Genomic DNA, 26,066 nt, shown 5'->3' with positions numbered 1-26,066 from the left:
GATTGCCTTCTAGTTATCACTGAATGAAGTCTGCTCTGTTTTACAATTAGAAATGTGGTACTTTTAAAATAAAATTACCAGAAACACAGTCTTTATTTGTCTGAAAGTATGGGTATCCTTGGTTCTTACCACTCAGAGCCCCTGTGTAAGGACTATTGCATAACAACAAAGTTCCCTGTACAGATCTAAGAGCAGCGCAAAGACACTCCCAAAACTCCACCTCAGCTCTGAGGTGTCACATGATGCAAAGCCAAGAGGAAGCTTGTGAGGACTTTCCTCACTCCGTACCAGGCACCACTCCACATATGATGTCTGCTGGTGGTTGTTTTGCATTGAGGGAGAGAAGAGGGATATTTGTACTGGATGGGGTATTGTTGCTCGGGAGGATGTGGAAAGATTTTTGGTGGAATGGGAGGTGTTGGTTAATTCATGCCTGGACGAGGGATTTGTGCCAGAAAATAGGTTTTTCTTGGGAGGGGATAAGATGAGGGAGGATTTTATCTACATACTCCTAATTCCTGCATTGTATGTGTAGCATACTCCTGAACCCTGCACTATAACACTATATATTATATTATGGCATATTACATACCTCTGACCCCATAGTAATATAAATACACACACGAATTTATCAAAACTGGAGCAGCTGTGCATAGCAATCAATCAGCTTCTCTCTTTCATTTTCATACCTTAACTGAACAAACTGAAGAAAAACACTGATTGGTTGCCAAGCACAGCTGCTCCAGATTTTGTCTGCTCCTGTTTTGATAAATCCCCCCCCACAGTGTTGTAGATCACATACTCCTGACCGACCCCTGCATGCTATATGCTATACTGTATATTACATACTTCTGACCAAAGTATTAATTGTTTCATTACCTGCCAGTGACTTTTCTAATGACGTTTTTCATTATGGTAGACTATATTGTTGTTGCAAAAACACAATCTAATGGAAGAGTTTCATACTTAAATATTGTGCTAAGGTTTATATCTGTCTGCAAGGCTGTCAATTGTGGCTCAGCAAATAAAGAATATGTTGGGAGTACAAAGACTGGATTCACAATTGTGCTGTGTGTGTGATAAAAACATGCCTTACTGCTCTTTATTCATTCTGCATGACACCACAAGGCACATTTAAAAAATAAAAAAAAGAGAAAAAAGAGACAGCAATGCTTTGTGCATTCTGGTACACTGTTGTCAAATATAACACAGGCGCATAGCTGCATGTGTTGCAAAGCCTATTTAAAATGAATGGGCTACCTTCACGCAATGTGTTTGAACACAAACAATGTATGCATTATTGATCAAGCCCATACTGCAATAAGAGTATGTCTCTCTTATTAACACTCACCCGGTTTCCAGTGTATCACCTCTTATTACTCGTAGCTTACGGAAGAATGACAAAGATACCAAAGCATAAGATCGTCTAATTTTAAGGTATCCAGTAATCTCTTCTATGAGACCAAGGTTTGCTTCTAGCTCTGTGGCAATGTTATCTGATAGAATAAAAGAAAAAAAAAATGTGTGTAAAAATAAAACTAAAGTTTGGAATAGAGAGATACATTATCAACTGGAAGACAAATCTTTGAAACACAGCACCATGAATCTCTAATATATATTTCTCTTCCTTCACTTTTACTAAAGTGCTTTTAGGGATATCTCTGAATGAAAGTCACGTTATCAGACCACATGTCATGAAAATGTTCTAGAGACAGGGATGAGTCACTTTACCCTCCACATTATTTTTCAGTTGCCTATGATGCAAGTTCTTCTTCCACAGCACAGCTACTCTTTGGACATTTGAAAAACAGGAAATTAACACATCCTTATTATGGTTTTTTTGGAAGTCAAATGAGTGTTCTTAGGCACAGTTCCTCAAGTGCCACCTGAAGGTATCATCATAGGAAATTAAAGTAATCCTAGTCTGCTGCAAGAAAGAAGCCTTTCATCCCTCAGTAATCAGGTAGCAGGGTACTGAGCTGCAAAGATGGCATTGTTTCTCCCGGGGGAAAAAAGATGAAGGCAATGTCTGGGATTGGGAAATAAATACCTGTACATGTTACACTTGCATGTCACTTAACCATTTGAGGACACTGGATGTACTACAGACATCAAAAGAAAAAAACAAACAAAAAACTTCAAAGTACACAGGACGTCTGCATAACATGGAGATTACACTAATTCACCTCCAACATGTATTGCTGGTATTATGTTTTGTTTGATAAATCCAAAAATATACAATTTGTAGCCAAACTGTAGCAATACACTGCACCGTACCAGTGCTCCAATACAAGATTTGCAGTTAAATATATGAGCATGTTTTAAAAATACTTACTGCCTCCTCGTATATTGATGGACAAATTTCCACTAATTACAGTACAACCTCGAAGTTCTTGTGCCGATGTAACCGAATCTATGACCTTCTCCTTACCATGGACGGTGCAGATCTTTGGACAGGGTCCTGCACAGGGCTCACATGTCAAGCTGCCGGAAACAAAAGAACAGCCAGTTTACATTTGAGATTTCCAAGCTTCATGCTACTAATTTTACATTATATACAACCACTTTAAAAAAAAAAAATGTAGGCTATCCATACAAGACGACTTGTATGGACATAAAGACCCAGAAAATAAATGTATGCATTTTGATGCAGTTACATTTTAAGTGACATTTCAGCTTGGCATTCTGCAAGTCTAAAAAAAACTGAACAGTCAGATATTTATATAGGTTCAATCCAAACACACATTTGTTAGAGTCACTGTGACCTTACCCATTCAGGGTAAAGTGAGTATCTGTGCAAGGCTCATTTCAAATACTAGGGAGAGCAGTAGCAGCACTGCATTGTCCAAATGAGGGGCGGCCAATAGCCACAGAGATGCGGGAATCATAGAAGTGCTCATCTGAAAAAGGAGAGGGCACCAAGGCCAAACCTGTTTTAATGACTAGGATAAAATTAATCCAAGGGGAAAGAACTACCTAAGAACTATAGTTCTCAAAATAGAACAAAACATACCATACAGAGCTGCCGACGCAAAGAATAAAACTAAACTAATAGCAGAATATAATTCTGCGGGTATACCCGAAGAACAAATTGCCTCTTAGATGAGCAAAGAGATATAACCACTAGGAATTTAGCTCTTTGAAAAAAGTAGAAGAAAAAAAAAAGAAAAAAAAAAAAAGTATTTGAAAATACAGGTCCCCCAAAGAAGCCTTCACGATTACGAACTACTCTTCAGTAAACCCACATGATATGCTCATTGAGTTAGTAAGTATTTAAGATTACCTGGAAGGAGAAACCTTCAAGTAGAGCTCTTACTTACCCAGGAGAGACAGACAGATGAAGGGATTTGAAGCAAAAGGAGTAGGCTGTGAAGGTTCTGATTCGGAACCAGAATAATAGGGGACTTAGGTACTCTGAGGAATAAGAGCCCCCTAGGGTTATAACTAGGTTCTGCTGTAGGTGGTGGGTACATATTGAATATGTGAGCAGACCGTTACATTAATTGTGCACAAACACAAAGTCAGAAGTGGATCTAGGAAGCCTGGAAGAGACAGTGCAGGTCTCAGGCTCAAGCAGTGGAGCTATAGAAGCTGATGACGACACTATAAAAATAGGGGTTTCAGGATTCAAAATACAGGCATCTGTTTCTTCTGGGGATAACAGTGAACAGTAGTGGTGTATGGAAAGCGGTCACCCAAAAATCTTGTTATTTTCTAAATTCCCTGTATCCGATTTCACAAAAAAAAGGAAAAAGTGGGGCACCATATAAAAAAAAGGCAGACAATAATCTCATTTAATACATTTTTCACGACTGGAAACTGTTGTTATAACCAGGTTCCCCATCCACACGAGGAAGAATAGGGCCCAGGACTGAGCCTCTGTGAGTCTGCATAGTGGAAATGGGGAAATAATCACACAAGGATACTTGTGGAGATGGGGGGGAATGAACCTGGCGGCATAAGACAGAGCTCAATGTAAAAGGGTTACATATCAAAATATATTCACCACAAACAGAGTTCTGTACAAGATGAGACTGCAGAGACAAGATCACTCCATGGCTCTAAGCCTGGAAAGTGTTCTGCTACCGACACCATACTCAAGGGACTGTAAGCGGCATAATGCAGATTCGGTACTGAAGGACACATTAAAAATTAGCCCATTCAGAAGCTCACTGAGAAAGAAAGGGTTTCAGAGACTGGGTTATACGAAAGGCTGTACCACGGCTCTAGAACCACAAAGTGCTTTGTGGTTACCAATACCATATGCAAAGGACCGGGTGTTATAAAGCAGAGTCCACTGCCCAAAGGTTAATTATCGGGACATGTTATCCACATCAGAAATTTCCTTAGAGAATGAATGTGCAAAGACTGGATCACAACAAGCTGCACCCCTGCTCTGGACCTAGAAAGCTGCAGCTAACCGACAGTACACAAGGGTCTGCAAAGCGCCACAATGCAGAGCTTAGTATTTGAAGGTAACCCAACAGGTTATCTTTGCTACTACCAGACATTTATTCACAAAAGGGAGTCGGAGACTAGGTTATACCCGAGGCTGTGTCAATGCTCTGAACCTGTATAGCGTTTTGTGGCTAACTGGCACAGTATACACGGGTCTGGAAAGCACCACTTGGTAGAGATTGGTACCTGAAGGTTACGTTCAAGGCTATCCTAGATCTGTCCATGGGCATACTCAAAGAGTGATTCCTTAAAGACTGGGACACACTACAAGTTGCAATACAGCTCTGTACCTGGAAAGCCCTATGAAGCTAATGATGTACACAAAGGTCTGGAAAGTGCCACAAAGAGATCCCATGGCCCGAAGGTCACATTCTAGGCTAGCCCCGCAATCTATAGTCCACAGTAGGCTCAAGGTACGGCCTCCAAAGCTATTGCTGAGGATACTCCGATCCAGATAGCTGTTGTATAGAGACCATCTCAAGCAGCATAGAAAACATCTTAACTAAAAAGAAAAAAAGATCTACGGAGTAACAAGTTTGGTGATAGAGAAAAAAGTTTGAAAAAAAATTGTTTTATTTTTTTCTGAGGGTATAAACATTCAACCTCCTAGGATACTAGCAAAAAACATTGGCATGACAGAAGGAGGTAGGATTATACAGGGGGCTGGCTTGGGGGAATATAACCAATTGGTCTAAGATCTACTATTCCTGTATCCCGCAATGGATGATAAACACAGGTGAGTTGATTGTTAACCTGTGCACATGGTGATTTAATGTGTACCTTTACCCAAGAGCTAGGGGCAGGCTTTAAAAGACCCTGCAGCCAAATAGCCACTAAGCCTAAACGTGTATAGTTAGGAAAAGGCTTTAAAAAGACCCTGAAGCCAACTAGCCACTAAGTCTAAAACCACATATGGAACGCCGCATGGTCCCAGTAGCTGCTAAAAATAAAAAAGCAGACTGGTCTTGTATCTGCCACCCACCCTCTTTTCTGCAGGCAGCCCTCAGGAGGGCGGGGTCTGCTTGGTCTTCAGGACAGTTCTGCTCTTTAAAGCACAATGATGATGTCGCTGCTATTTTATAAGATAATATCTGACTCTGTAAAGACATTAGGTGCACGCAAAGTGGATTTTTATTTTTTGTGGCTATTGAGGAATACAGAAGCTTTTTTCCAAGTTTAAGAGAACCTAGTGCCTAACATCAAACTTGAGTGGCTCCTGGATATTATACTAGTTCTGCAAAAAGATCAGCACCAAGTTAAACAAACAAAAACAAAAATACTTACGTGGTAGAATTAGTGGTGTAGCCAGATGGGCACTCTGATATGCACTCTCCTTTGTGAGTAACATACTGAGGGCAAGAGTTGTCCAGACAATTTCGACTTCTATTGTGCAGTTCTTGGCATTCATTGAAGGTAATGCATCTCCACCCAAGCAAGTTGTAAAAGCCTCGAGGACAAGTCTCCACGCATTCCCCATGATGCAGGAAATTTCGGCATGCTACACATTTAAAGGGGTCATCAGGCTCTGTACAGCTTCCGAGGCACTCACTGTGGCAGCATCGATTATCACGGGTACAGACTTGGTGCTTACATCTAGCAGGGCAAACTGCAAAGGAAAAAAAAAAAATTAACACATTGAAAGAGTGCCAAACAATCTCAGAAAGTAAGTGCTCTTAAATTACACCAACAGCTTGTTTCATATAAAATACACAATAAGTAGCTGGTGAGATTTTTCTCTTAAAGAAAAGCATACTAAAACTGATGTCACAGTAAAGCAAAAGTTACATCCTGTTATACTCTCTATGCCAGTGTAAGACATAAAAATGTATTCATAATCTAAAAACAGCAAAATCTAATTGACAGCTAGAATCTGACTGGATTCAACGGACAGCCACAATTTGCTATAATTCTATGATCAAGACCCTCTAGAAATTACTAGACAACTGTCCGCCAAGGGTCAAGTTGTCGCTGTGTTGTCATTAAAGTTGGCTACATACATTTTGTATCAGATGTGATTAAAGCTGAACTCCAGACTAACCTTCAGTCTTGCACAGGTTCCTCTCCTGTACTTCTCCCCAGCCTTACTGTCCTGGGTCCACCCTTTTCATTCATTAGATTTCAGTTCTTTTAATGATATCATCAGATGTAGGCGTTACCTAGGGCAGTCTGCATGCAAATGCAGCCTGCCTGGGAATGACTACTATGCCAGGCTGTCATCCATCACACTAAGAGTCGTACTTCACATCAGAAGCCGCCTCCTTTCACATCGGGAGCCCTCTTGACATCAGAATCCCCCCAGCCCCCTTCACATTAGGAGCTCCCCCCTCCCTTCACTTTGGGAGCCGCCTCCTTTCACATTAGGAACTTTCTTCATATTGGACCCTGGCTGAATATCGCTGCTTATGGCTGGGCACACACCTTACAACCATCGCAAGACTTTTGTCTTGAGATGGTTGTAAGGTAATTAAAAAAACGTACGATTTGCCTATCTTTGACAGGCAGACTGTACTTGCGATGATCGCAAGCCGCGCCCCCCAGAGGGGCAGGCTTCCGATGACCGCAATGCCGAACGGGCAGTGTGCGTTTGTGCACACCGGCCCTTCCGGCTTTATCTTACGAACATGCTACACACCCGCCGAACATCGTACGATGCTCGGCAGGTTTTCGAACATGTGCCTAAGATAAAAGTCGTGCGAACACACAGTAGTAGAGGTCGGACGGCTTCCACACACCTTACGATAATCGTACAATCGCGTTATTTCCCCGCGATTATCGCAAGGTGTGTGGGCACACCAGAGAAGTACTGAGGTGGGGTGCTGTGAGGTTTTCAGGAAGAATGTAGAAAACCATGCAGGACGCTTTGATTAAATACAAATCTATCATCCCTCTCGAGTGATATTATTTGAAATGTACGCTACCTACTATGATACTGTATTACTGTGAATAATAGGACATATGATCGAAAAACAGACATGACACCACTGTTTGTTTTATTTTAGTTGGCTTTTTTATTGGTACCAATAGATGCAATGCAATGCACATCCTGGAGAATCCATCACATTACCAGTATCATCACCAGTATAACACAGTCATTATATACATTTTTGTTGGATGAATGACTTATGGAGAGGCGAATCTGAGAACAGACTTCATCACAAGGATGGCAGCAGATATAAAGTATGTAATGCTTTATTGGTAGATTTTTACATCTTTACAAAATGTCAAGATTTTAAAGATTGTGTTACTGGTGATGTCTGCTCCCAAACCAGCAAGTGAGGGTAAACTCTCTTCAAAGGGATCATAGACAGCAATGCATATTGTATACTTTTTCAAAGCCAATTCAAAACAAAACATAATAATGTTTTGGCTGGAGTTGAGCATAAAGATGTGAAAGTGAAATGCACTTCATGCTACACCACCAAATTGTTTTTTGTTGTAGTTTTGGATAGAGTATAAAGCCCTTTTTCAGTTTATTTCTTTCTGTCCAAAATATACAACCGGAAGCGAGAGAAAAAAAAAATCTCTATAAAGTGAGACAAATACCCCTCTCAGGCAGTTGTCACCAAAACTAGAAGAGAGTGTACAGGGACCCCCTGTTCTGGTGACAACTGCAAGATTTCACTTTTTCCATCACTTTCCATGTCCATGACCATGGTCACTGGGACAAATGGAGAGGGTAAATCTCTGCAGAGAGGAAACAAAACGGCAATACAATATTGACAGAGCTTTCAACCCTTCCCTACTCTAGCCAAAACTCAAACAAGTTGTGTTAAAGTGTATACAGTTTAATTAGAGAATATCCAAGCCTCCATATGTGGTCCTTTTTTTAAATAATAAAGCACTGGATCTTTAGCCCTCGTTCACACCTGAACGTTTTGTAGCGCGTTATACGCTCGACGAACGCTCTACAAAACGCTCAAAAATATAAATCCCATTGTATTCAATGGTCTCGTTCCCACCTTGGCGTATTTCCGCCCGTCCCTAACGCGCTACAAAACGGCCCACGCCTGAAAAGGTACAGGTACTACTTTGGGCCGTTTTGTTGCGCGTTTCCATTGGGATACAGCCAAGTAGCCTTCGGAAACGTGCGACGGTCACGCGACTTTTTTACCGCGAATCGCGGTAAAAAAACCGCGCGACAGATGCGCATATGCAATACGCCTAGGTGTGAATGAGACCTTACAGTCTGTTATGTTCAGTGTAATCTGCTCAATATGTCCAAAACATGCCTTCAATTTGCAATCAAAGTTTAAGGTGTGTGGGCTATACTTATTATAGATGGGTCATTTTACCACCATACAAAAGACCATCAGGACCATCAAAACAATTACAGGTAACAAGTCATTAGAACAGCCATTCTTAACTAGGGTGCCTCCAGAGGTTGATAGGGGGTGAATTGAGCAGTGGCAAACTGACCTTTCATCTGCTAATACCTACATCCTTCCAAGAACATAACTTGGCAGAGTCAATGGCAAGCCACCAATGATATTTGTAGCTGTCTGTCTTACTTGACCACAATGTAAGGCGGCACTTCTCTGCTGACCACTGATGTAGTAGATCAGGGGCGCCCACAATTTTTCGTCTGGAGATCTACTTTTCAAATGACGAGCTCAATGAGATCTACCAACGAAAAAACACCTGCATTCAGGGGCGGAAGGGGGCGTGGTGGTGCATTGAAGTCAATGGCACCACAGGCAGGCCCCTCGCCCAAGTGCGATCGCCTGCCCTTGAACCCAGGCACATTAGTGCCTGCGTTCCAGTCCAGTGCAATCCGCAAAAATGCTGCAAGCAATATTTTTGCAGATCGCACTGGACCAAAATGCAGGCACTAATGTGCCTGCGTTCCGGGTGCGGCCGATCGCACTGTGGGCGGGGGGCATGCCTGCGGTGCCATTGACTTCAATACAAACCACACACCCCCTCCCGCCCCTGAACACAGGGAGTGGGGCGGCTTACATTCCAGTGCGTCCTACAGGCCCCAGTGTCTTGTCCTCCCATGGTGCTCGCGTGGCCGATGTTGCACATGGGGAGAGGTGTCCTGCCCCTTTCCATCTGCGGTGTCTAAGGCCCCGTTCACATTGAGCGATTTATCGTGCGGTAATTCCCGCGATATCGCGGCTATTTACCGCGCGATATCACTCTTCAATGCTTTGCAATGGGGCAAAGGGTCCTGCTGTCGCGGGTCGTGTGTCGCTACAGCAGGACCCTTTTTGGAGCGGATTTTGCCGCGATTCTCGCTTGCTCAATGCAAGCATTTGCGCGATATCGCGCAAAATGCAAATTGCGCAACAAACGCGCAATTTACGAATCGCGCAGTGTGAATGGGGCCTAACACATTCAGCCGGCAGCCGCACAAGCACCGCATGTCACCCAGCGCCCTGGCTCCAGGATTTTTTTTAAAGAATATTACAATTTTTTATTAATACTTGAGACCAGGTTGGAGATATAGCCGGGGCCAGAGTTGTGGATGGCTTTGTACGCGGTTGTTAATATTTTGAATTTTATCCTTTGGGCTACAGGAAGCCAGTGTAGGGATTGACAGAGGGGGGTTGCAGACACTGAGCGGTTGGTTAGGTGGATGAGCCTAGCAGCTGCATTCATGATAGACTGAAGGGGGGATAGCCTGTGTAGAGGTAGGCCAATGAGGAGGGAGTTGCAATAGTCAAGACGAGAGATAACAAGGGAGTGGATGAGCAATTTTGTGGTATCTTTGGTGAGGAAGGAGCGTATTTTGGAGATGTTACGAAGGTGGAGGCGGCATGATTTGGATAGTGATTGGATGTGGGGGAGAAAGGTGAGGTCCGGAGTCAAGGATGACACCTAGGACCTTGGCATGGGGGGAGGGCTGGATAGTTGTGTTAACAATCTCAAGGGAAAAGTTGGGGGAAGGTGCCTGCCCTGAGCTACATCACCAACCTTGTCTAAAAATATCACCAAAACTGCCCTCTCCATTCCTCCCAAGACTTCCTGCTGTCTAGCTCCCTTGTCACCTCCAATATTTCTCAAGGGTCTCATCCATCCTTTGGAACGCCTTATCCCAAGCTGTCTGGCTATCTCCTGCCTATATGCGACCTTTGAAAAATCCTCATTCTATGGAAGCCTCTCCCATCTTTACCTAACAACAGACATTTTACCTCCTCAAACAACTCATCCCCACATAACTACCACCTTTTCAATCACTTGCTCCTCCCTTTTAGATTGTAAGCTCTGACGAGCAGGGCCCTCCTAAGCCTCTTAAAGCTAGGTCAGGGGTGTCCAAACCTTTTTCAAAGAGAGCCAGATTTGATGACGTGAACATGTGTGAGGGCTGACCATTTTGCCTGGCATTCTTTGAACCATTAAAATTAAATGCAAATTAACTATTTTATGCAAAGTTTATTGCAAACAGCATACTTTTCATTTCGTCACATATATGACAAATCCAAACAGGTGTTAAATCACTCTGCCTTTCATATCTGAAGGCCAGATGAAAAAAAAAATCCAGGAAGCTGAAATTTATGTTGTCTGTCAACTTTTAAGTTCAAAAAATATGAACAGGAACATAACACCAAGTATACATGTTGTGTCCAAATATATTTATAACCGATAGACCAACTGACATTAACTGAGATTTTACAATGTATTCATCTCAATTGAGAAAAAAAATAACTTGCCTGCTCTAATGTGAATGGTGAAATTGAGATCTGGACTGCAGCACATAGGCTAGGTCTGCTTCAAAGGCAGTGGTTTTAATGCGCAAAATGTCACGCATTAAAACCACAGAGAGTCACTTAGTCTTCTCCTCACGCGCAGGGAGAATGAACGCACCAAATCCCGCGCCGTCTGAGAGATTGGTAGAACGCCGACTGAGGACGTGCAGTTCCGCGGCTTTGAGAGATCCAGAGATCCCAGGGGTCCTGAGCGGCGCTTGGGGATTCACTGGTGGCCACAACAGATAGATGTTGCCAAATTACCTGTGGGTATTAAACCGGAACTCGGGCCGCAATTGGCCCGCAGGCCGGACTTTGGACATGACTGAGCTACGTGTATTGTAACTGAATGGCCTCCCCTTATTTTGTAACTGCTGCACAAACTGTTGGTGCTATACAAATCTAAAATGATAATAATATTGTTTTTATTTATAATAATAATAATATTATAAACAGGCCTCTTTGTAGTAGATTTAAGATATTTCTGTTTAGAGAGAGCATTATGGAATGTAATAAATCACCTCCTCTTGATACTATTGGGCCTATAAGTCATAGTAATGTGGGGATGTCATCTTGCAGAGAAAAAAAAAATACCATCGGAATACGTAAATACATACACACGTGTACACAAACGTGGCAAAAGCATACTGCAGATTAGCACCGAGAGAAAAGTACACTGGCAAACAGGTACAAATTAGACACCACGGAATCAAAGCAAGACTATAAAGTGCAGATTATTAGTCCAGCTTTAACCAATCATAAAGAAATATTTGTCATAACAGTACAAACAGGAACAGTTTAAAGAATATAAAAACAAGTCAACCCAAAAGCAAGCATAAAAAATACGTTTTTTTATGCATGTGATGGAAACAAGCCTGCTGCAGAGTACGAATCATAGAAAAAATCCTGCATACACATGTTACTGCTGACCCTGCACATCTATATAACAAGTACGGTGTACGCATAACCAGTGCATAAACAGATAAGGTCACTATGAGCACGAAACACATTCATGTGTTCCAGCTTGACTTAATCCAGTCCAGGGCTTTGCAGCAACCAAAGCGCCGCCCTTACACTTAACCAATCACATAGCTGTTGGAAACGGACCAGCCTGGGATCTGCCTTCCCTTTTTGAACCCCCCTCCCTCTGTTCCAAAGCTTTCCCCTTACCCACTAAACCCTTGATGTGCATGGGTGAAAAGAAACTACGTGATTAACCATGTCACTGCTAATGACAAGGGAAATCAATATGAAGTCAGGTCCTGGGAGAAAAGCATCAACTGAACTGTGACAGACAAGTTATACTGACATATATAGTAGAATGCTAGTGACGCTAACACGAAATACTACAGAGACCTGTCACAAAGGCTGAGGAAAAACACACAGAGTCTTTAACATAGGCGTCTCTACAGGGGGGCATTTGCCCCCGCCCGCTGATTCCCCTTTAAATTTACCTGTGTCAAAAAATTGAGTTTTCCTGCAGCAGGAATCCCTAATCTGACGTTTACATGCAGCAACTATTACCCATTCAAGTTAATGATCGCGTGACAGCCGCTACATGTACACGCCTGCATACGCATGTAATCGTATGTGATATGATTACATGCAGTTACAAAAACAATCACCATCTCTGGATACGCAATCGTGTAACCAGGGATAGTGACAGATTCCTAACTGCATGTAATCCTTTCACATATGATTACATGCGGTGTGCAGGCGTTTACATGCTGCAGGGGCGTCCCGAGGATGGGTGACACCCAGAGCGGTAAACGAGTGTCACCCCGCCGAGACGTCATCGCGCACGCGCTGCAGCATTCTGATACCTGCCGGCGGCCATCTTGGTGATGGACGCCGGCAGAGAGAGGAGGGGACAGTCACGCGGCGGGATAAGATATGCTGCCGGGTCCCCTCCTCTCTCCTGATACTGTCGGGCGTTCGGTCCATGTCCGAGCGCCCGACACCAAAATGACTGAGTCATTTTGGTGTCACCCCTCCAATGGTGTCACCCGGGTGCGGGCCGCACCCCCCTTGTGACGCCACTGAGCAGCTGTCACCCGATCATTAATTTGAATGGGTGACACTTGTAACACGTACAGACATTAACACTGGTACCTTATATAGTAGCGGCCCCCACGTGGGGACTAAAAAATGTGTCCAGTGGCCCCCGACTAAATGGAGTTTGAGACCCCTGCTGTACGGGCTCCTTGGCAGTCGGCAACCACTTGTATCTTCCTCAGCCCACCCCAGTTGCTATTGGCTAAGAGGGGGAGTGCAGCACTGCCATTGGCTGCTCATGTATTTTAGCAGAGTAGGGACAGAGAAGACGCATCGAGGCTGCTTGGGGCTTCACATGGGAGAAACATCGCCGTTTCCCCCCACCCACCCACCACCCGGAGAGGAAGAAGAGGGCATGACAGAGCACATGATCTAGTACATCAAAACTAAGTCCTTTTCTATCTACACCGCTGTCCTCCGCACTCTGCGTTACACTGCTGTCCTCCGCACTCTGCGTTACACTGCTGTCCTCCGCACTCTGCGTTACACTGCTGTCCTCCGCACTCTGCGTTACACTGCTGTCCTCCGCACTCTGCGTTACACTGCTGTCCTCCGCACTCTGCGTTACACTGCTGTCCTCCGCACTCTGCGTTACACTGCTGTCCTCCGCACTCTGCGTTACACTGCTGTCCTCCGCACTCTGCGTTACACTGCTGTCCTCCGCACTCTGCGTTATAACTGACCTCTGTCCCAATACTAAAAAGCGATACCAGCACTTGCATTTTTCAAATTGACTTAGGTGTCTTAGGTCCGGCTGGGGACTTCGGGGGAGCCACGCAATGCATGCTTACAGTGCTTCTGCCACCCACACATCTCCCCTTACTAAGACCCGCCCCACCCCTCCTGACAAGCTCTGCCCAATACACCAATACATTAGGCCAGAACCCCAGAGTAGAGCAGCAGCACAGAGTATGTGGCAAATGTATTATTCTGCATTGCTCTATGTTTTGCTGGGATTTGTAGTCCTCTATAGCTGATGGTATTATTCTGCATTACTGTATAATGTATTGCTGGGATTTGTAGTCCTCTATCGCTATAGGTGATTATTTACACAGCCCTGGTGTTTGCTGAAATTGAAAAGCTTTTGAGAGTTTTCCTCTCTTTCTCAAGTCTGAAGCAATACCTGAGGAAGAAAGAAAAACTCTTGAAAGCTTGTCTTCTAAGTATTAGGTTAGTACAATAAAAAGGTATCACCGCATACCGCATTACTCTCGTATTCTGTAATCTTATTTATATATACTTCTTTAGTTATTTTCAGTGGTATGATTTAGTGGTGAAAATTATTAGTGCCCCCCCCATTTTGACTGTGGTATCTTATGTGCCCCCCCTATATATTGTTCCTAGAGTCACCACTGGGCTTTAAACAACATAAACCAGTATTTCACACAGTTACGAATAAAGAAAAATGGTCACATTTTAATTTATGGCAGCAAATGTCCGTGCACAAGTATGCAGACAACTTGTAGACTATAACCCATAGGCAATAAAAAGGGCAAACAAATGCTTTGCTAACATCAAAGACACTCCGTTTTACTAATACTAACCGTAAAATCGGTTAATTGGCGTCAGTCATTAGGATAAAATATGAAGCATTTTTTTTTTTTTATTTACATCTGCCTATAAATAGGGAGGAATTGATCAAAACTGGAGCAGACGGAATCTGGAGCAGTTGCCTACAGTAACCAATCAACTATCTTTGAAAATGAAAGACAGAAGCTGATTGGTTGCCATGTACAGCTGCTTCAGATTCTGTCTGCTCGCTCCACTTTTAATAAATTTCCCCCACAGTGTTTCTAGAAATGCCTTTTTAGAAATTATAATTAAATGGTGTGTATCTACTATGTAACTAAACAGTTACTATGCACATGTCAACTTTAGTCCTCACAGACGTCTATAAAGGACCCATACTGACTACTAAAGGGCGTATTCACACTATTGTGCATAAAGGCACACTGGTTTAAAAGAGAACTATGGGGTTAAGTCTTTTCCCCATAGTTCTCCTTAGGGTAACGGGAGGACACAAACTAGCGTCCTCCCGTCACCCTAGGCTCAGTATACGGCGAGCTGTAGCTCACTGTATACTGAGACGCCGCAGCTGACGCAGAACCCGACAATTATGCCGGGATCCGCCCAGCTGCGTGACTGACAGCTGGCTCTGTCTATCTAGAGGCAGAGCCAACTGTACCCGCCCCCTCCCCCGTAAGCTGTAGCCGCCCCCTCCCCCGTACGTTCCGCCAGTCAGCGCTGGCGGATCGGAGCGGGGAGGGGGGAATCCAGCCCCTCCCCCTGTCACGGCAGAGAGCCATTTCAGGATCGAGAGGTGAGTGAACGCCAGTATGTGTTCGCTCACCTCCCGATCTACTGAGCCGACCTGCGACAGTCTCACTGTCACAGGTCGGCTAGAACTATGAGGTGCGTGAAAAGCACTCATCTCATAGTTCTCCTTTAAGGCAGTGCATACTAATGCATTAAAAAAACCACATGCGATATATTTATTTTGCTAAGGCAGGGCAGCACAATATACGGCATGCATGTTGTGGTGCCCTGCAGTGCAGGTGCATTACCTGTTAATGGAATAGTGTGTTGGATTTCATTCAACGCACCATGGATCGCATGTTACCGTGCCTTGCGATAACACACATTCTTTACTACGCCTTACCAGAACTTTAATTTGTGAATGGGCTGGAAGTACAAGTAGACACCCCTGGCTAACTGCTTTTAGAGACTGGCTTGGCAAGATATTTTAAACAAATCACTTTTGTTTTTATTTTTTACTGGAAGTGCATCTAAACAGAGGCATAAAAAAATGTAATAGTTCACAATTAAGTGTATTTGGATTACTTCCTAATATTGCTTTGCGGCCATCCTTCCCAGTCAGAAACTTTAGGGAATATTGCCCCCCAGCCACTTTGTTATATGGGTACGATGCTACCTTGCAAGGTAGCTGCGTGCTTCTCTCTGGGACCACAAGGCTGCATGCTGATACACACAGTGAGATGACATGCACAGCTTGCATTGCCATACAGTGCACTGCATGGACATTGGGTGTCTGATGCATCATGGGCTTTGTAGTCCCAAAATGATGGTGGACAGTGGTGCTGTGATGTGCATGTTAATTGCAAGTCAAAGCTGTGAAAAAGTTTAAATTGCTTTTATTAAGAAAATAAATAAAAATAACTAAACAGGCAATAAATATTAAAAAAAAGATGCATTACTGTTTAATTTAGATCGGATACTTTAAGGGCTTGTTCACACCATCTCCAAATTGGTTCTGGATGCATTTCCACATACACCTTTTTGACACTTTTTCTTTTCTTGAATTGGTTTTGCTTGGGTTTAAGCGTGTTCCAATGCATTTACATGCATTTTTGTGCATTCCAGTTTATTAAAAAAAAAAGCATGCTGCTGTACTCTTTTTTTTAACCTCTGAAATGGACACAATGGTGTGAACTATCCTCATTTAAAACCATTGGAATTACTATGTATGCGTTTGTGGGGCAGATAAAATAAAAAAATATACCAGTCTGAGGATTGTGTGAACCAGCCTGTAGGCTAGGGTTGTGGGTATCCACTTATATTCACTAAAGCAATACCAGCAACTAGCAAATACCAACCCCCTCACCCCACTGGAAATTGTTTTGCTACAAGGATGGCCATCAGTACCTTCTCTGTGAAACATACCCAAAACTTCCACAAGCAGGAACTGCTGCACCAAAGAACCTTAGCACGGCACTGTAAAGTCAGGTTCAAACCACATGGTGGTAACGCATGCTAAATGTGCTGCAATGCCATTCATTCTAAAAGGCACCCCAATGGCTTCTTTTGGTCTGGGCTAGAAAATAAAGACATACTCACTCACCGGATCCAAGACAATGCCAGTCCGTTCCCCACAGCATCTCTCCCTTTGCTCCGGCAGTGGAAAAATGTCCCTCAGGGTCCTCTACACTGTATTAGACACAATGACTCATGGGTCATGAGACTGCTGGAACGGATAGGGAAAGAGGCTGCATGAACCGGTCTAACAGCCAGCGGGGGAGCAAGGATCAGGTGAGTATATATTTTCGACTCTAGACCAAAGTGCATGGGTAGCCCCACTGCAAGGGTTAATTTGCAATTTGCCTGGAGTTGTACTACCCCAGACACCCAGTGCAGCGAATAATGTTAACAAATGCCTTGGCACTGAAAGTGTGGCATCATTTGAGCATGCTTAGTGAACTGACAGTTGATAAAATCAGACAACCAGTAGCCTACCCCCTACAGCAGATTAAAAAAAAAAGATTTTCAGGACACCCGGTTATATAAAGAACCATAAAAGCAATTAAAAGGAGAAAAAGTAACAGGCACAATGTATTTTGCATAACTTTTAAACATACAAGCTCCGGAAATGTCAACCTACGCATCAAAGTAAAGTCCACTTATCTGTCATCTCTTATCTATGCTTAGCTCAAAGTAGATGTAAACTCTAACTAAATGACATGAAAGCTGCCCACACACTGCACAAATTTCGTATGGTTCTTGATGAACTGGCTGAAATCTGCACAGTGGGTGTCCCTGTCAGCACCCTTCCATTCGGCATCCTTCAGAAAATCAAAGGAGCTGGATGGTAAATCTTTGGGAGAATAGTGACAGCAGCCAAACGGCTGTCATTACTGTTTGAGTAGAAGCACACTTGCCCGCTGTCCGAATGCAAAGGACACAGTAGGGGATTTGTCCATCCACGCTGTTTAGCATGGATGGAGTCGTTGGGCTGAATGGAAAAAAAAAATTACAGTGCATGTCCAGCTTTAGTTTGCTATAGCACCATATATCAAACTATTTCCTGAACAGGGGAAAAACAAACACACACTCTTCTCCTTATTTTCATTCTCTTACAAACCAGCACTGCTGATGTTGTGCAGCCTCTTTACAGTCACTTCCTGTCTACATGCATGAACTTTAGCAACCGGTGCACATCATTTTTCTGGGCAGGTTTTCTGATGGTGAAAACAGTGGCAAAGTGCATTGGCACGGCTGCTTGTAGTCTCTATTGGGACAGCATGTGACAAAGTGACAATGCAGGAACATAACTGAGATAGACACATTCAGAGGGATTTATGAAAACTGGAGCAGCAGAATCTGGAGCAGTTGCCATTAGTAACCAATCAGCTTCTCTCTTCTGTTTGTTCAGTTAAGCTTTGAAAATGAAACAGAGAAGACTTGTATGACTTGCATTCTATTAATGGGAGCTGTTGATTTAAATAATAAAAGCGACTTTTAGAATTACATTAACATGTTAAAGATTCAAAGATAAAGCATTTTAGCTATTGGGTTTACTACTTCTTTCAGAACTCAAACCAACTTATCAACAACATAGGTTGAATTACATATATTCTACAGATAAGCCTAAAGGGCTTGCACAAAGCAAACACTTGACTACAATGCTATTTATTTTTTTGACCGTTTTGTAGCGCGTTCGTCGAGCGTAGGACGCGCTACAAAACGGTCAGGTGTGAATGGGGCCTTAAGGCCCCATTCACACCTAGGCGTATTGTAATATGCACGTCTGTCGCGCGACCGTCACGCGTTTTTTTTACCGCGATTCGCGGTAAAAAAGTCGCGCGACAAAGGCTACTTGGCTGTATCCCAATGGAAAACGCCCTACAAAACGGCCCAAAGTAGTCCCGGGACCTTTTCAGGCGTGGGCCGTTTTGTAGGGCGTTAGGGACGGGCGGAAATACGCCTAGGTGGGAACGAGGGCATTGACTACAATGCTATTTATTTTTTTGACCGTTTTGTAGCGCGTTCGTCGAGCGTAGGACGCGCTACAAAACGGTCAGGTGTGAACGGGGTCTTACCGTCCCTGTTTAGCCAGGGCTAGAGTGTTAAGAAGCAGCAGAAGGAGCCAATCAGATCATGTGCCGGCAAGAAGCATGCTGCTAGGAGGAGAAAGCAGAGATGCTCATTATTCTGCTGCTTCTCTTTTAAATGTCTAGTCACAGGCTAGAAGTAGGTGGAATGATGCTGGCCATTAGATTGAGAAATCTCTGGGTTGAAAGTGAATGTTACAAAAAAAAAAAAAAAAGCTGCTCTTCATCTTTTAATGGGCTATTCATTTTTATTTTGTTAATTTTGGCTTGACTTCTGGAAGTACAAGCAACAGCCTTCTCAAATGATAACTATGCATTTATTGAAACAAATAACATAATTTACCAGAAATGTTGCATGTAGACATTGCAGAAGGCAAAGAGTGGAAGCTAGACAGACACATATAGTGTGCCATAAAGCTCGGTTACATTAGCACAGGGGCAAATTGCTTCATAGTTCGAACAGCCAGCCAGCCCTCTGTCCACAGAAGAAACATCCTATCTGCTAATGTCTCCCTTACACGCCTCTCTTTCCATCCTTGGCTTCTTCTCATACATCCTCACAGTGCAGTGAAGTAGCACTAACTCTGTGCCAAAAACCATGTTTATGAATATCACTATAAAGAAATATCATCTAGTAAACATACCAATACTTGCAGGAAAAAAGAAGAAAAAAAGCTATATGCAGTCAATGAATCAGAATATTACTCTACTGTCTTTTGGTAAAGCCCATCTCTGCTACCCTTGCACAGTGGGGCTACCCCCACACTGAAAGGGTTAAGTGCTTGATTTTGTCTAGGGGTTGAAGTAAAGCAGATGTTCTTACTTGAATATCTGTACTCCAGCCTCTAGACAAAAATGAGCACACATCCCTTGTAGTGTGGAGGTAGACCCACTGCAAGAATAAGTTTATGTTTGGTCTGAGATAGGCTTTATATGATCAGTCACAATTTACTCATACACTATCTTGCCAGCAGGATGTGGACACTCCCCCAAATTACTGAGTTTAGGTGTTTACAGTGAAGGATTCTGCTAATGCTACAGCAAATATTTTTTAGATCTTGTGGTAACAGTCAGAGGGAGGCCCTTTTTTGTTCTAGCTTCACAGTGCCCCGTGCACAAAGCCAGGTCCTTAGTTTGATGAGTTTGGTGAGGAGGAAATTGAATGGTCTGCACAGAGCCCTGACCTAAACTCTACTGAAGACATTTGGGATGAATTGGAATGATAATTGTGAGCCTGGTCTTTTCGTGCAAAATCAGTACCTCACCACTCAAATGCACCTTTGGCTGAATGAGCACACAGTCTCGCAAAATACAAAAGGTGGAGGCAGTTATACCTGCAAAGAGAGGGCAGGCAACATACTATACTGCATGTAAACCCTAATAATCAACATCTTCTATTTACTTCCTTTTCATTTGCTAAATATAAAACCATTATAACAAAATCTTCAATTTTATAAGTGCAAACACTTCCTGCCGATAACTTCCAGTGCGCTCTGCCTGTGAACAAGAAGGGGTTACAGAGACGGGGAGGAGAAAGGTCTGTGTTCTTTGTAATGTGTCAGAAATGGGCAGTAGTAGAAGTAGGACTGACAAGTTTCTTTTCTGAAAAGAAAAGAAACCCTTCCCCCCCCACCCCCACCCCCGGTAATCTGATCCAAGGCCTCTGAGAAAGCTGGTAATTCCAGCCATTCTGCATACCAAGCATAAAGGTGTCTCAGTGTTGTCAGTTACAAATTGGACCCCATAGTCTAAAGCACCAAAGTAGTGAGAGGATATATGGAATTCAATAATAGCACCATAGCTACTGAACTGTAAATGATCACAACATCTCCTGGGTTAATATACAATGCACTTTATTTGGTGCGCAGCAAGTGAAAAACACAGAATATAAACAAAGGAGAAACAAAAGCAGACAAGACTATTGAATAAATGGTCATGCATACTATTGACAAAAGGGGTTCTCACAGGTAATGACAGACTTATAATTGTAGGAACTAAAAGCTGCCTATACACTAACAGAATTTTTCGTTCAGCCATACGAGCTACACAGTGTGGATGGACGAATCGCTGCAGCTATTGTATTCTGACAGTTGTCACCACTATAATGCATAGAAGGGAATTTATCAAAACTGGTGCAGACAAAATCTGGAGCAGCTGTGCATGGCAACCAATCAACTTTTCCGTTTCCTTTTTTAGATTTTAACTGAACTGAAGAGAGAAGCTGATTGGTTGCCATTAGCTACTGCTCCAGATTCTGTCTGCTCCAGTTTTGATAAATCCCCCCCAATAAACGTTTGTCGAAACAGAAGGGCCACCCACTGTTCGCATTTTGGCTAGTTCACAGGAATCGGCCAAAGTTACCTAGAAGTGCACCATAATGAAAATTTCAAAACCCAAAAAAGCCACATGAAAACAAAATGTCAGACCGAAACCAAAAATGTTTTCTTTGCTAACCTTTTCAAATATTTTATGTTTAATAAAAACTTTTTAACAGGAAGCCTCTATACGGAGTGTTCCTGTTCATTCATAGCTTGTGGAGATAGTATGTTTACCATGTCCACAATTGTGAATGATCAGGAAGTGATGTAGATCACGTCCCATTTCATAATTGGGGACACAGTAAACATACTATGTCCTCAATTATTTACAAACACTCAGCAATCACTGATGTGTTTGTACTAGGAATGCACCGATACCGGTATATTGGTACCGAGTACGAGTACAGATAATTATTTTTTGGGTACTCGCCGATACCAATTACCGAGTAACGGAAGTCCCATTCAGGAAGCCAGGTAGCGTGTAATGACTCGCCACATGGCTTCCCGATTAGCCGGGCAGCGTGTAAAGACTCGCCACCCAGCTTCCCGATTAACAAGAAAGTCCCCTGTTACCTTAGTATGTGCAGCCTGTCATCCCCCGGTGCCTCTCCAGCGAGAACGCGGCCTTCCTCCGGTACCCAGCCGGAGCCATCTGGCCGGCCAATCAGGAAGCTGGGCGCCGTGTAATAACGCAACACCCTGCTCTCTGATTGGCCAGGAGGCCGGCTGCATGCTCCCTCGTCATGAGATGACGAGCGAGCATGAAGCCAGCTTCCCGGGCCAATCAGAAAGCAGCGAGTCGCGTCATTACACGGCGCCCAGCTAGACGCTCCGGCTGGGTACCGGAGGAAGGCCGCGTTCTCGCTGGAGGCCCTGGGGGTGACAGGCTGCACATACTAAGGTAAGGTAGCCTTACCTCACGAGGCTTCCGGATTGGTCGGGAAGTCGGCTCCATGCTCTCTCATCACAAGTGACGAGAGAGCATGGAGCCGCTTCCCGGCCAATCGGCAAACCGGGCATGGCGCGTAATGACGCGCTGCCAGGCTTCCTGATATCGGAAGTACTCGTGCTAGGCATCGGAGCATTTGGGCGAATAATACTCGGAATCGGCACCGATATAGATACTCCTCTGACAGCCAACACCTCCCCCGCAGCTCCGGCCTGGCCTCCTGTGACAGCCGTCTCCGCCCCCACACCGCCGCTCTCCTCATCTGTCACAGGAGGCTGGGTGGTGCGGTGTGGAAGGAGATCTCAGCCTCCTGTGACAGCACTGACAGCTAATAATAATAATAGGCCAACTAATCAATTTCATAATTGTGGGTGGCCCTATTATTTTTTCGATTAATCGGGTTACATTTTTAAACAAAACATTATCAAGCAGTCTTCTCTCCTGGACTCCTCTCATCAGACGCTTTTGTTTGGGGGGAACCTGATTGGCTACATGCTTGAATCCGTGTCCTGACACTGATTCATACATATGAGCCAATTGGCTAGAAATTAAATTTTTCATCTTGCCACGTTCAGCCTAGCTGAGCGTGGAAGAGGATATTGCTAGACACACTGCATGCAAAGCTCCATTCACCACTACTTCCCTTTGCTGTGTGCAGCTCCGCGTGCAGTGTGTCACGGCCTTCACAGGGTTTAGGGCCGGTTCACACCATCTCCAGTGCGTACCTGCACGCACTGGATCGCATAGTGGAAGCCTCCTTGCGTTCTGGGGCGGGCAGCAATAACAACAAATGGCACCACCATGCCCCCTCCTGTCCCAGAAGGCAGGAAGGCTTCCACTATGTGATCTAGTGCATTCCAGCCACTAACTGGCTGGAACACACTGGAGATGGTGTGAACGGCCCTAATTGCGTTCACTGCCCAAGCAGGTGCCCCCCCATCTTTGTGCCTGCAATATCTCCCCCCCACCCCCCAGTTGTTATGCCGCTGACTACACACATAATATGCACGTGGCACACATACAACACATACCACACAATATGCACACAGTACACATACAACACATAGTACACATAGTACACATAAACGGCACACATACCACACATCATACACACACGGTACACATACAACTCGTTATACACACACACGGGTGGAGCAGGAGGATTAGGCCGCGGCAGTGCCCAAACAGTCAGTCCGCCCCTGGGTCTGGGATAATTGCACTATATTCACAAGCATGCAAGTGAGGCAGGGAGGGAGAGGCAGTGAGCAGTGAGGGTGCAAGCTTCCCAACCAAATCGAGCAACCAACTAATCAATAATAAAAATTGTTGACAATCGATTAAGCATTTAGTTGTTTCAGCACTACTAAGTTTTCACAGTCACTATTCAGGGATTGCTAGAGAACGGTGACACAAGAGTAGAAGCAATTATGAGCTTACAACAGCATCGATCCACAGGTACTGACTGATGGAATTTATTATTGGTATTTAAAAAGCGCTGACAATTTAAGAAGCACATTCACATCGGTCCCTGCCCTCAAGGATCTTACAATCTAAGGTTCTTATCTCACGTGCATACAGGGCAGATTTAAACAGGAGCCAATCAACCTTCCAGCATGTCTTTTAGTGTGGGAGGAAAGCTAAAAAAAAAACCCAAGCAAGAAGTTGTAACCACTAAGCCACTGTGATGCCTACGTGCTGTGCTGGGATAGCAAGAGGAGTGGCTGAGTCACTTTAAACTGTGAATGAAGCTTTAACATGCCCTGCTTTTCCTGCACACAATTCATTTTGAAATGACGCATTGCTGGGCTGCACCTCTGTGACATTCAGCTTTGCTTGCCATTTAAGGGACCTGTGTGCTCACTTCTGTCTAAACATCTCCAGTTACTGCCCTTAATACCTGCCTCCAATGCCACAATCAGAGCACCAATCAAAGGGAAAGAATTATCCTGCAAAACTTAGAAGTCTCTCAGAGCCTTATGACCCACCTAATGTTATGAGGGAAACCCTAACTCACCTCTGCCTGCACACATTCAGCATTAAAAGCAAACTTTTTTTCATGGCAAGCTAGTTTTTCTTGTAATACTCACTCAAGGAACATTGCACAAACATATTGTGCAACAACAATATATGTTTCCCATCTTCCCTTAGTTGCTGGTCATACGAGCCAAAACCCAACTAATAGTGGTAAGATGTTATTTTTATCTTGATAAAGTACTTCTACATTGCCCTGAAATTAAATAAAAATTAATTTATCCTCTAAGGTAAGAACATCCACCTCTATTAGACAGCATCCAATATCATGTGCACCCAGTTCCTTCATGATTAAATCTCTCTCTACTGCGTGCTATGGGCCATAAAAAAATGTAGTTTTAAGAAGATGCATTTTGATTTCTGACTTATTCAGCACTTTGAATTTGTGGAATGATGCCTTCCCCAAACAAAAATAATTGTGTGTGTGTGTGTGTGTGTGTGAATTTTTTCCCCCTTTTCATATTTCTCTACAACTCTTTTTGCAGTAATTATTACAAATGAGGTGGTTAATTTTGTTTTGTAAGGATCATCCCAAACCCCCAATAAAGCCCTGCATACAAGACCTCTCCAGTTTAAACTAGGCTTACACATGACTGTCATTTATTTCATATGACACGCTACTATACGCATGCAAAGTTCTCTTCCTACTTTTGAAGATTCTATTTTACACGGTTTACTAAACAGTACACTGTCTATTTTCTACAGTAAAATGATTTTTCAGCATCTACACTCTCATTCAAAACAAAACTTACAAGTTCTAGGGCAGCATTTCCTTTTTCAGTCATGATACCTTTTAAATCAATGCAAAATCTTGATGCACCCCAGTCTAAAATGTTAAAAGAAAAATCACAACGTGTGGTCCCCCCCAAAATCAATAACAAATCCTTATCCTAGACAGGGGTCTGGTATGTATTTTAGGGAGGTTCCCCAGCCAAAAAAAACAAACCCATTGCGTTTACATCAGAAGATCCCCCTCTTTCACATCAGGAGCCCTCTTCATATCAGAGTCCCCCACTTTACCAAAAATTTGAAGGAAAGCACCAATGACAAAGCCAAAAAGCACACGGATTGAAAAGGGGCTATTCTAGGGGGCCATGACATTAGGAATACTACAGCAAGTTTGAAAACTTCCAAACAAACAAGTCTATATGTCATATATCATCCAAGAATCGTAACCAAAGGATATAAAAGTTATAATGCAATTACCCAACCTGTTAACCTAACCTGTTCACATCAATAGCTCTCTAGAATGTCTATAGGCACATTTAAGGGAATACAGGTGAAACTCGAATAATTAGAATATCGTGCAAAAGTAATTGCAGTAAGTGCTGCAAAAGGGGCCCAAACCAAGTACTGACTACATATGCATGCTTGTACTTTTCAGAGGTCCGATATTGTTCTATGTACAATCCTTGTTTTATTGATTCCATGTTATCTACTTTTTTGAGGTTGTGGATTTGGGGTTCTTGGGGTTTTCATGAGCTGTAAGCCATAATCATCACAATTATGACAAATCACAGCTTGAACTATCTTGCTTTGCATGTAATGAGTCTATCTCATATATTAGTTTCACCTTTTAAGTTGCATTAGTGAAATAAATGAACTTTGCACGATATTCTAATTATTCGAGTTTCACCTGTAAGTATGGATGCACCGATATGGGTTTTTCAGTACTCGCCGATACCGAATACCGATACTGGTAGCCCCATTACCGAATCAG

The 26,066-nt window shown here is 43.4% G+C and overlaps 1 protein-coding gene across 1 annotated transcript in view; it reads right to left on the bottom strand.

The window, feature by feature from the left end:
- The window catches only part of INSR (insulin receptor), a 122,809-nt gene that overhangs the window by 30,829 nt on the left and 65,914 nt on the right, over positions 1-26,066 (bottom strand). Inside the window, exons 3-5 of the mRNA XM_018555070.1 lie at positions 5,743-6,064; positions 2,336-2,484; positions 1,352-1,496 (exon numbers count right to left, since the gene is read on the bottom strand). Of these exons, the coding sequence (XP_018410572.1) occupies positions 1,352-1,496; positions 2,336-2,484; positions 5,743-6,064 (616 nt within the window). The remainder of the gene's footprint in view (positions 1-1,351; positions 1,497-2,335; positions 2,485-5,742; positions 6,065-26,066) is intronic.

This window comes from Nanorana parkeri, unplaced genomic scaffold (assembly GCF_000935625.1).
Source record: "Nanorana parkeri isolate BGI_ZX_2015 unplaced genomic scaffold, ASM93562v1 scaffold183, whole genome shotgun sequence".
Classification (NCBI taxonomy): Eukaryota; Metazoa; Chordata; class Amphibia; order Anura; family Dicroglossidae; genus Nanorana; species Nanorana parkeri.
This window is presented reverse-complemented; position numbering and strand designations above follow the sequence as displayed.